Consider the following 12,795-nt stretch of genomic DNA (forward strand, 5'->3'; position numbering starts at 1 on the left):
GGTCAGGAAGGAACTCTTCTCGGTGCCTTGGAAGCAGAGCTAGCACGTGGGGCAAAAGGCGAAGTCTTCTAGCATTCATCTAAATTTGGGGGGAATGACACTTTGCTGAACAACTTACCAATTAGACAAATACGAAGGGAGGGAAGATGAAGACGTCAAGGTTGTCCCACTGTGTCAACATGCATCACCGTAGCAGTCCGCAGGTCTGGTATGATGAAGCAGAAGACCTGCACACTTCTGCTGAGCCAGGAGGTGATTAGAAAGATTATAGGGAGCCCTCAAGTTAAGCAACCCCTCTATGAAGAATTGAGTGAAGGGAGCTCTCTGTCCCTGTCACTTTATGTCAGAGGCTGAGCTTGCCTGCCAATACATCCCATTGCCTGGAATGTATCTGGCTGACGGCTTTACAGTGTACCACAGTTCACTTGAGCACCTGCAAAATCAACCGAAGCAACAGGAGGGAAGTGAGACCCTCTTGTTTGTTGACATATGCCACTACTGTGGTGTTGCCTAACAACACCCCCATAGTATCTCAAAAAACTGATCCTGAAACTCTCGTAGGGGCCAGGGAACTGCCTTGAGTTCCAGGATGTTGATGAGAAGTTACTTATCGTCTCAGTTGCACACCTTGAAGACAATGGTCTTACAGGTGTGTGCCTATTCCTCGGTCGGTGCACCTGAGAACAGAAACATGTCGCGGGGAGAATATGCAGACATATTCAGAGGTTCCTGTCGATCAAGCACCAGCCTAAATCCTCCCTCATCCTTCGAGAGAGGAAAGGATTAAGAACTGGAAGCTGAGCTCCTTCACTCTCCATGAAGAGAATCGAAGGTGAAGCTACCCCCAAGGGGACAGCTTCTACAGCGACGACAGGACACGGAAGATGCCTAGCTCTAGCCGAGCTGGTTGCTCCCGAAGTCGGGAATACGGGAGAGGAGATGGAATGGAAGTTCAATGAAAGGTGACCGAGATCCAGAGGAAAACAGATACTTCTTGTGAAGGATATCCACTGCCACGTCTTGGCTATGTTGCTGTCATATAGTCCAATGACATGACAGTCATTTCTTTATCAAGTCACCAGCAGGAGGAAAGCGCCATTCCGAGCATTCTCCCTTCCTCTGCTGTCTTCCTGATGGAAAGTGGGTTGAAAGCGACACATGTATATGCATTTTCTAAGAAGAGGAAGGGGAAGGGGAAGGCTGGGTGTTCTGCGAGCGCCCTTGGAGCCTGAGACTTCTTGGGAGCTGAGGAAGGGCTAATCTGCCATTGTCCAGAGGACAAGGCAGTTGCCCTGGCATGTTCCTTGACTACTGCGGTATCTACTTACTCTCTGTGAAAGAGGGAGGCAGAACCGAGTTAAGGTCTATTCCTGAAGGAATGTGACAACTCAGGACTTACTAGACTGGAGATTGGAATCAGGACAGTGTCCCTCTTCTTAGCACCAGAATTGCCCACAGGTTGCTGTCTGGTGCTGGGTAGGCGAACCCACGCCCAGACTGGAACAGTCTCTAGAAGGCAGAGACCTCTTCAGGAATGATCACATCCAAGGATGCAAGGCCTCGAAAAAGTGAAGGATCACATATTCATCGGGAGAGGCACCATAGCGTTGTCCTCTAGGTTCACCTTCCCTTGTTGCTAGAGGGAACACCCTTAGTGGCAAAGAGAAACAGAGAGAGATCCGAGTCCGGACAAGCCAGATCCAGGACAATCTGCTAATTGGCATAAGACCCCTCCGAGGCAAGAAGAATCACTTCTGTCGAGGAAGAGGAAGAATCACTTCTGTCGAGGAAGAGGAAGGGGAAGGAGCTTGATTGGGTAGCTTGACCAAAATGAACTCCTTGTCCACAGAAAAGGCATTCATCTGGTTGAGAAAGCCCTTATATCAAGCAAGGACCATGGCAGCCCCAACAAAACCCCTGCAAGGAGCAGTGAAGAGTATTCACAGGGGATGCCGTGGTCCTCTCCCTGAGATCACTGTGCTGATGAATCAGCATGAAGATCTCTGCGGAAAGAAAATCAAGGGTGTTTGCACCCCGAAGAAGACCCTCGAGTCCTCCTGGGGCACGACAGTCCTGACCTTTTCTCCTTGGAGGGATAAGCTCGCCAGAACCCAGAAAACCACCCGCGATTACTCGGATGTACGGTGAGCCGAACCAAGCCAGAGATATAGATCCTTGTAGTGGAACTCAATAAAAAACAAAACTCGTCCGAGCCCTCTTTCTGACTCGCATCCCCAGGCAGCAACCAACCAAAAGGGTTTGAGGGAAGAGGAGAAGAGAAAAGCATTCTTACCTGCCCTATTAGAAGAACCAGCAGGAGAGGCCAACCGCGGTCAATCATCAACCAGAGGTGATGATGGCAGCACAGAGGAAGGAGAGGGCTAACGCCATAGTGAAGCGCTAACCTGAAGAGAGCGAAAGTTTACTTGAGCTGAGTCTCCTGAAGGAAGGAGAACCTCAACAGCATTCAGTTCGCTGAACTGATCACATAAGTGCGATCAGGGCTGGGCGTGCAAGCTGAACAGCACAAGCCAATCATGTAAACCCAATCAGGGGCTGGGTGAGCAAGCCGAACCGGGAAAACTCTGCTGTGAACTAGTGCTATCCTCAAGACATGCTGAAGCCCTCGAGAAAAAGATTAAAAGGGGATTCTTGTCCGCTAATCTGAATGCTCGAACCCAAGGGTCCGAGACACGAGTTTCGGAGCTGACCAAGCACTCAAAATGAAGCAAGCAAGAGGTGTCAAAACATCCGAATATTTCGACACTTCTTGTCCTGTGCCTAAACCAGACCGGAGAGCGAACTCCACAGTACTGGTTTGGGGAGTGCCCAAGATTCCGCAGAATCCCAAGCTGGGAACCTGACTGAGCAGTTTTGGATCTTATCAAGCACTCAAAACAGTACTGGCAGGAAGAACTGAGACACTTGTATATTTTGGTTCTTTCTCTTGCCCTGTGCCTGAACCGGTTCAGGATGCAAGAGCCTCTGAAGATTCCCAAGCACTTGGTGTGACTCGAAAAAGCACCCGACACAGCACCTGTCTAAAAGCAAAACTCCTAGAATGGCGATGGGAGAGCAAACCGAGGTTTGTGCGCCTGTGACTCCCGGAACGCAAGACCCTGAGGTAAGTGATTTGGTTCCTGAGACGACGAGAGATCCCACTACTTCCCCAAAGGGAGGCAGCCTTCTTTGGCCAACAAGCCTCAGAAGAAGAAGGGGAGAAGGCAGCAGAAGACGAAGCCAAAGATCAAGTTGAAGAAGACAACTACATCTCACAGGACTTCTTCCTCAATCTCTTCTGTGACATCTTCTACAGGCCAGGCTGGTGGTCAGGAAACACAGGAATTGCCAGGGCAGCTAAATCAGGAAGTGCAATGGGAGTGGCCCACTCAACAGGAACACCAGGAGAGGCAACAGAAGCAACCAGGACAGCTGAGGCAGGAGGCACGAAAGGCGGCCCAGCCGGCAGGAGCTTCAGGAATGTCAGCAGCAGCGACAGGAGCAACCAGGCAGCTGGGGCAGGAGTGGCCCAGTGACTGGCCATCAGGGCAACACGAGCAAAAAGACAGGAGGCACAGCAGGAGCAGAAGAGGCCACAGGTATGACAGGAGGCAGTGGCACTGCATACAGGAGTGCCAGAGAACGAACAGCAGTTGGTCCCCCTTGTCAGGGCACAGTGTTGACATCAACGTGGGGATTTTAACCATTACTGTTACCGTGGTCGTTGTTGAAGTATCCATTGTATGAGGGCAGCCTTCCTGCCACAGGGGAACTTCAGCTACACCTTACGATGCTCGCTGTCAACCTGGAGAAAAAAGCAAAAAAGATTAGTAAAGGGAGACTCCTCTTGCTCCAAGGGGGACTGTCATACGAAGTGAGAGGAGGCCTGAGAAGAGGTCGTCTGAACGCCCCCCCCCACCTGATCTTCGTTTGCCGAAGGAGAGATCTCTCCCAAAGGGAAGACAGCCAGAAGGGAAGCTACCAGAAGGAACAATGGGGCAGACACCAAGGGTGCCGTCAGAGGCGAATAACCTTCCGACAACACCTGGCAACCCTCTCCTAATAAAGTTCCTCCTGGCAAAGCCACCCATGGCACAGGCGGCGAAGAGCAACACTTGCACAAGAAAGAAATTTACAGTCACACTCCTGTAAAAGGAGCAGAGGGTGTGAGGCCCAAATGATAGGGGAGCGAAAATTTAAGCCCCTGGCCGCCAACCCCAAGAAACACGCTGGGGAGAGGCGGCCTTACTGCAAGGCTCTCAAAATCGTGGGTTTGTATTAAAAAATATCAAACACAACATATATATACAAAACACAAAAGATCCCACCAGGAAAGAAGAACCTAACGACAATCAGGCAGAGAGCTCTGAAAACATGTCTGCACAGCATGACGGCCAAAAGCAAATTGGATTGTTTACATTTGGGCAGGCTGGACTCCTGCCTACTGGATGGTAGTTACTGACTAACCACCTTGTTCAAGAGCTTTAACAGTCGTTTCCAGCTTCACTGCAAGTAATGTAAAGGACCGATGGTTTGCATATCATGTAGGAACAAATTACATTTGCTTCAAAACTAACCCATTACTCTGTAAGTAGCCCAAACTGCAATTTATGTGGAAAGAATCGAGCTACTAACAAACTTCACATTAGCTGACGGGGATCAAGTAAGATTAGCCTGAAACCACATGTGACTGGTCCAAGCATCATAATCCTTGACTTTCAGACATGGTATACAAGGAAGAGCATAAGAAAAAACACCTTTGATTTTAAAAGGCAAGTCAGGAACAATTATCTCAATGGTCCAATCAACATTCTCTGATTCTCATTCAAGTTTAAATTATATTTTCAAGAAGATTTAAAGGTTCAATGAATTTAATTTTGCCAAATTTTGATAAAGACAAGTGTACTGATCCACTGTATAATGTTGGTGATGCTGTATACACTGAATAGGTGAAGCAAATGTTAAAGAGGTTTTAGACAAAATGACCTATTTAGTGTCCACTTCAACTAATGACTGACTTGCATGAATCCAAGTCAGTCTCAGTTATTTGCTGTAAGCATACATTCTCATATTGATAAACATATCATTTTACATATTTTACATAAGTGACTTACCAAGTTATTACATAGCTAACGTATCTAGTATTGGCAGCTAAAATTTGAAACTCTCGGTAGCGATTCTTTTGTTTTGGTGTAGGTGTTTAACGCCGCCCCCTTTCAGGGAAGAAGAGGAACAACTGAGCAAATGGTATCAATTTGTTTCTGCCGGCTTACAGCATAGGTTGTGAGCATCAGCAGCTGGATTTGGAACACAATACTTTGCTGGTTTCTGGTTGTATCTTGATCGGTGAAGTATTTTTTTATTTCAGTAGCCCTTCGACAATTAGATAGATAGGTTTTTTTATTAAAACCTTGGAATTTCTCGGATTTGACTTCTTGATTGTGACTTTGTATTTTAATTCTGGACTTGTTTAGTGATATGATGTCAGACACAAGTACGACTAGTAATCGGTATTTCAGCAAAGTTGTAAAATGACATTAACCTCTGCTAAATGTGATTCTCATATTTTGTGCATGACTTGCAAGGGTCAGGTTTGTTCAACAGATAAACCATGTACTGAGTGTGAGGGTTGGGATCCAAAACAATGGAAAAATTTTGAGTTCTTGTCTATCAAAGCTAGAGAGGGATAGGAAGAGAAAAGCAACCATTAAGCATGACAAGAATGTAGCTAGCAGGAATTTGCTATGTCTTCTGTGGGTGTACCTATTGTATCTTTGCCTGTAATTTCTCCCATTCCCACCTCTTCAGTTGTACCACCTGATCCATTACGTATCTCTCTCACTCCCGACCCCAATGCCATCGCCAGTCGGGAGTCTAAATTTGATCACAAGTTCGAGTTACAGGCAGTCCCCTGTTAACGGCGGGCTTGGTTAACAGCGATCCAGTTTTATGGTGCTTGTCTAGCGCCAAAAAATCTGTAATTTTAGGCGCCAAAAATCGCTAATTTCCGCTTATCGGTGCCGATAATTGGGTATTGGCTCCGATAACTGAAAATCGGCACTTTTTGGCGCCGATAACCCCTGAAAATCGCCAAAAATCGCCGATTTTCGGTTATCATCACACCCTCAGAAACGGAACCCTGCTGATAACCGGGGACTGCCTGTACTTGTGAACATGCTGGCTCAGTTAGGGGCTTCAGTGCATTCCTTGATGGAACATAAAGTTAGTGATAAAAGTGAAGTGTTAGTGGAGGAGCTGGCTGCCTCGTCCTGCCAATTTTCTTAAGTGAAGGTCCCTGGCATACCCCCCCAAACCTGGGAGAAGCCATAGCAGAGGCCGAAGGGAGGTCAGTGGGGTCTGCCCATGGGTAGCTGGCCCCTCAGTCGCACCTGTTGTAAAATCCCAGGTGATGACAGTGCATGACAGCCATTGGAAAGGTGCCTTTTTGGAGGTTCACTGTCCTTCTTCTAGTTCAGAAGCTTACAGCTCTGAGCAGAGGTGCCAATGGCGCTTCAGTGGCGTGTCAAGACCACTGAAAAGGTCTGCGGTGGGAGTGTTTCGCTCGCCTCAGGTGCCATGCAAGAAGGTGAAGGAGTCTCACCCGTCTTGCAGTTTTTGGGATAGCCCAGAGCACTTTTCCCCTCAATCGAATCTCCAAAATGCATTTCATTTAGCAACTGCTGTAATGGCTGTGATGATGTTGGTAAAATGCAATCAGCTGATGATTTTAAGAGTGTAAACATTACAAGAATGCAAATGGCACCTCATCGCGGAAAACACTGAAAGATGCCAGGAGATAGAATTCGACAGTGTGCCTATAAAGTGGTTAAGCTCCGACATACCAAAAGGTGTAAGCATTTCCGGGGAGATGATGGAGCAGGTCAGAATTTTCATAGTGAACTAAACCTAACAAATGTCAGTGATTATTCATAAACATTATTCTACTTTTGATAACAAAGCAATACATATGTGGAATGAGCTAGCAAGACTTTGCTTACAAAGATGGATTTTAAGGCATGACTTCTGTCATCTGGGATATTCTGTGGTCCAGCAGTGGCCTGGTCCCAAGAGTGCCAGTTTTAAGAGGTCTGACTGTATATCCTACTTTGTAAACCCTGACAAAACTTTAAATATCCATTTTTACCTACCTTGGCCAAAATGTAACCATTTCAATAATGGGAGGAAAAATAATGGCAAGAGTTGAAGATGCCACAGCCCCCACAAGAGAGATGAACAACCCAATGTTTGGAATGGCAGCAGCAAGGATGACTGTAAAGGAAAATAACATATGGACTCACTTTCATAAATATAAATTTATATGAAACAGGATTGCATCTACCACTCAAATTGCTCATATTACTTGTAGTCTGCTTTAAAAATTATACTTTATTAAAATTCTAGTTCTTTATGATTATAGTACCTGAATTATCCTAAAATTAAAAAGATGGCAAAGTTTCCTAACTGATTTTATTTGAAAAGCTTTACATATGCTGTTGGGTGAAGTTTGGTCATTCACATACATACATTATTTGTTAGCATTATCCTGCATTCATATAAAATGTTTACTCACTAGTGTTGTCCAGCCTTCTTTGCATATCAGGATTGGGTCATGTAGGCTAATGATCAAATTTCAATGTCTCAAATGAAGGTGACCAATTAACAAAGAAAAGTACTTTAGTGGTTATCACTGGAAGTGGTCCATAGTACTTCAAAACAAAATGGAAAAAAAAAACTTTGTTCAGCAAAAACCTTACTGCAATTCAGAAAAATGCTCAAGTTAGTCATTCTTTTTTCAAGTTTCTCCATAGAAGCCTACTAAAAAATTAAAACAGTAGTCAACAAGAATGAAACTACAAATATTGCATAATCTCAGCAAAGCAAGAACCTTCTTAATGCTGACTTGCCCAGATCTTGATGTGTTCACGGTATAGTTTTTATACCTGATACTTTAACCAGTTCACATCTGAAAGACATTATGAAGGAATCTTTTTTTTTTTTATACATGGATTTTGTAAGAAGATTGTATAACTGTACTGAGAAAAGATCTCTTTCTGGTATAAAAAAAAAAAATTACCTATATCTTAAGTGAACAGGAACTTCAGTCCCTATTGGCAGTGGAATTTAATGGCATTGTAAACCATCTTCAACATGTCCTATCCTTTACTTTCAAATATTGTATGCTGGGATTGCTTTTTAAGTTTTCCAGCAAGTTTCCAAGCTAATTACCATTCTTCCATAAAAATGCAATGATATATGCACAACTGAAAAAGAAAAGTAATTTTTTTACACATGCAGTATCGGCATTTTAATCTGTATGAGCTTACCATTCCAATGAACGTTTTTGGACTCATTCCAAAAAAAGTACAGAAATCATGAAAATAAAATGTCTAAAAGAGAAAGAAACTGAACAAAAATTTAGTAGTATTACATTTATAAATAATTATAAAAAATAAGATATTAATTTCCTTTACAGAATTTCTAAACTTAAAAGCACTTTATTTGCTAATCTAAGGATTAAAGACAAATCAGATTTAAGTGAAAGTGATCAAATCAGATTTAAGTGAAAGTGATATGTTAAAATCCCAAAATTATTTTTCCCTAAAATAATCCCTATGGATTTACTCATACAACTTTTCTATTTATCAACAGTTTAACCATACTACTGCTTGCTTAATTATTCTCAAACAACCAATTCTATTATTTACACACCAAATATGAATATTTCTTAATAGTTTTATCTATTTTATGGTTTGCTGTTGTTTGTTGTAAGAAAAAATGTCACACCAAAGGCTGCAGAACAAGATGAAAATGTAAATTCCAATTATTATCCATTAAATTTATTCATTTGCATCTTCCACTGTTTGATTCTAACTTGCTCTTTATTTTCTAAATAATAAATATTTTCAAGATCATACATCCCAATATCACTCTAGAAATCACAAATGCAGGTTCAATACTATTTCAAATTTGAGTAGCACCTCAGCTTAACAAATGCTTTGGGGGTCTGGTTTTCTGATAAGTAAAAGAAAGAAAAAGTCTGTTTAATAACAAAGACCCTACATTATGGCCTGCACCTGACTGTTTTTATAGATCCCATACAGCTAACAGGAACTCTACATAGTTCCTACTAACCTGTACTTTATTGTTCTTATGCAATTCTTTTCATCCATGAATTTTGTAAATTTATCATATGTTATGAAATTAGGTACCAATATGAAACTGCATGATGTGATAAAAGCTACAGGGCCATAAATGGAAGGATAAAGAGAGCTTAAAATGATCTTTGGATAAAACGTAATGCATATGCTAAATATTAACTCTGAAAACAAAGACCCCTGGAGAATAACAAGAATTTTTTGGAATCATAATAAAAAATTATCAAGAGACAACACCTGTACAATGAAGCAACTACAGGAGAAGTGCCATGAAAAGGGTTACACCACATTGGAGGGTGGTGCAACAACTCATTGACCATGAGACTATATCATCATTACAAAAGATCTGTAGTAAAGACAATCACAGTGGCAAGTAATCAAGAAAACTACAGAAATGAAATGATGTCATTCAAAGAAGCAACTTCACAGGAAATGGCATTCCAACAGAGGAATGCATAAAGTTAGACACCTAAAAGCTACTGTATACAAATGACCTGGTGTTACTTCAGGAACTGAGGAAAAAGCCTTAGAAAATTTTACAAAAGAAAAGAGAAGAGGGCTGAAGATCAATATACTATATACAAACCAAGGTAATGGTGACTGGAGATGAAGTAAGGAATAGTCAGAGAAAAAATAGATGTGGAATGGTGTACAAAAGGTTTAGGGGTGAATTTACTACAGTACTCTATACTGTACTGAATAAACAGATGGTGTCACATGAGATGTTCTAGATAGCAAAACTTCGCTGGATTAAGGGACTGTCAATGCATAAATCTCCAAAATTAGATGACCGTGAAGTGGAGAAGAGATTCTGTTACCTTTACAATGCAGGAAATTGTTACTATGGCATTAAGAAAAAATAACAGCCTAGATGAAGTGGAAAGAAATACTGCTAGACTACTGGTAAATAAAGCAAAAATCCACGAAGAAAGTACAATCATGTACTTTGCTCCTTAATCAAATAAACTATGAACTTAACAGAAGATTTACCTTTGGATTTATTTATTAAATTACAGCCTTTTTAAAATTTTTACAATTGGTTCATTTAAAATGGAGAACCTATCATAATTTCTAAAACTGATTTGTTTCCAATACTCAACATTCATTGGTCATATTTGGACATTCATAAAAAAGTTTAACTGTTAGTGTTACTCTACATTCTGTACATAAAAGGATTGGATCATGTGGAGTATTCATCAAACATCCATGGATCAGATGAGTGAAACTAATTCTAGCAGTCAAAATCACTTGTGCTGTTCCTTCTGATATGATAAATTCCATATTTCAACACTGGGCTTGATCAGTTGTAATATGTTACTATCAGGTTCATTATTCCAAACACTCTGCCATTTACTGATTATAAACTGATTGACAGATGTTATTTAATCACTCATGTGAACATCTACATGTGGTCTCATCATTCTAGTTCCAGCTTGGGCTGCTTTATCAAAATAATTTCCTTTGATACCTATACGGGCTGAAAACCAAAATAGCATTGGGCTATTACAATTGCATACGTATATGGTAAAAAGTGACCAGTAGATTCTATATATATATTTCAGCCTAAAAAACAATAAAAATTGCTTGTCCACTTGGCTACGATGGTGAGGATGGGTCTACTCCAGCTCTAATTTATATATCCGAAAATGACACGTATATGTATGTATGAGAGGCAATAGACTTTTATTGTTCTCTTGGTCAGATCGACAATGGTACCACATTCTGATTAAAGGGACCCGGTTCGTTTTCCGCTACCGCACATCAGAATTTCTTCATATTTCTTGTGTAAAATGGGCATAGATGAAGACCTATACCAAATTAAATTCCAAGAGAAAGTGCACAAGACAGAAGTCTCTCAACCAAACTCATTTCACATTTAACCCTAAACAAAACCCAACATAAAATGTTAATAATAATAATGATTGATAATTATTTTAAATGTACAAAATCATTTACAGAATTAATTCTGATATCAAAATTGCTTCAATTTATCCAACCTTTTATCTAAGATGTAATCCTCTTAATCGATATTTGATCTTAATCCTCTTAATTATCATGAAGAATTGCATCACCAACTAATGTACTTCGTGTTCGAGTAGAGTGAAAAGGGTTAAAGTATAGACCTCTCTTATGGAAAGGTGCAAGGGATGGGCAACATCATGCTTCCATCCAGCCCTGGCCTGATGGGAAACAAAAAGTAATAAATATTTTTATCTAATTAAATTCAACAAAAGAAATGTGACTTCTTGTACAATCAGCAAGTTCTTTACTACAAAAATTTTCAGGAAATCTTAACATCAATCTACAGCAAAACATGTAAAGGGCACTAACAGCTTTGTCAAGACAAACGAACAGCGGGATATCTGAAATGCAACCTAAACGAACAGTGGGATATCTTAAATGCAACCTAACTCATAATACAACACTAATGAGAATTTATAACTGAAGGAAACAAATATTAACAGAGATGCAGATATGCATCAAGTTTCAGTGAAAGGAGTGACTATCTGTGGTTTGACACAACAAAAAAATAGTTGTAATAACACAAGTTTTTTGTGATTTAGTTACTCATACAAACTGTCCAATGTTAAAAGACTAACTATTCATTAGTTCATAAAAGTTTATGATTTCATGGGTAAGTTATTTATGGGATAAAATGTAAGAATTTCACATTAAATGAATATTGAAAATCATTACAAATACTGTATATGGGATATTAAACCAACACCCAAGATGACTAATGAATACAAAAGAAATTTAAATACTATAAAATGACATACAGCTAACAACTACGGGTAGATGAACAGGTTGCAAGGAATTTGGTTACAAAGTATGACGTCTTAAAAGTACAGTCTTAGACTGTAGAGGGAACTGAATTGAACATGCACATACCCTTTGTATTATTGTTGCTACTGTTATGGTGGTTGTTTATTGTAGTCATCATTATCATTATTATTGTGCAACCAGACCACGAGTCACAATAACTGACTCAATAAAGCTAGCCTGAAGGATTTGTTTTTAAAGGAATAAAAAAAAAAATTGGAGCACTTAGAGGAGGGTGGGAAGAAATTAAAAGCAGTATATGAAAGGCAAATAACTAAAGATCATTGAAGCGGGGCTAAAGAGATGCTTCAAAGAACCTTTAGTATTTCCCATAGTATGCCAAGCAAGGCATACTGCAAACGCTAACCTCCCCAGGCAATAATGCCTACATGACTTCATAAAAGCACATACTGTATTAGTTAATATTGTAAAAATTATCAGCAAAGCAGATAAACAACAACCAAAACTAAAAAAAGAAAATTTACTTACATGTAATTAAGACTAGGACTGCTCTAAAGGCATATTCTCCTATTCTTTTTGCCTTTGACGAATGAAACTTTGATCGTAAATGTGGCCACATGATTTCAGCAGGGACATAAAGCATCAGAGAGTATGTCAAGAATATGGCAACTGCCATCAGTATTTTTACCAACTGAGCAAGGCTGAAAACACAAATTTCCCAATTAATTCAGTAAAATTGTAAGATTCAAAACAAACTAGAAAGCCAATGATAATTAAATGCAATACAATAAGACTTGTTCATATGCAGTACAAACCTGGGCCTTAACATTAGGATAAAACTTTCTGGCACCAGCTG

The 12,795-nt window shown here is 40.6% G+C and overlaps 1 protein-coding gene across 11 annotated transcripts in view; it reads right to left on the reverse strand.

The window, feature by feature from the left end:
- The window catches only part of LOC136847686 (proton-coupled amino acid transporter-like protein CG1139), a 66,832-nt gene that overhangs the window by 3,520 nt on the left and 50,517 nt on the right, over positions 1 to 12,795 (reverse strand). For 10 of the 11 annotated variants that reach the window (XR_010855801.1, XR_010855802.1, XR_010855803.1 and 7 more), the window contains 2 exons: positions 12,468 to 12,640; positions 7,149 to 7,269 (listed from right to left, as the gene is read on the reverse strand). Coding sequence is in view for 7 of the 11 variants with exons in the window: in XM_067119492.1 (XP_066975593.1) it covers positions 7,149 to 7,269; positions 12,468 to 12,640 (294 nt within the window). In the remaining 4 variants the exon portion in view is untranslated. Of the gene's footprint in view, positions 1 to 7,148; positions 7,270 to 11,265; positions 11,336 to 12,467; positions 12,641 to 12,795 lie in introns of those variants that run through there. The other variant, XM_067119486.1, reaches the window with a different exon arrangement.

This window comes from Macrobrachium rosenbergii, chromosome 17 (assembly GCF_040412425.1).
Source record: "Macrobrachium rosenbergii isolate ZJJX-2024 chromosome 17, ASM4041242v1, whole genome shotgun sequence".
Lineage (NCBI taxonomy): Eukaryota > Metazoa > Arthropoda > Malacostraca > Decapoda > Palaemonidae > Macrobrachium > Macrobrachium rosenbergii.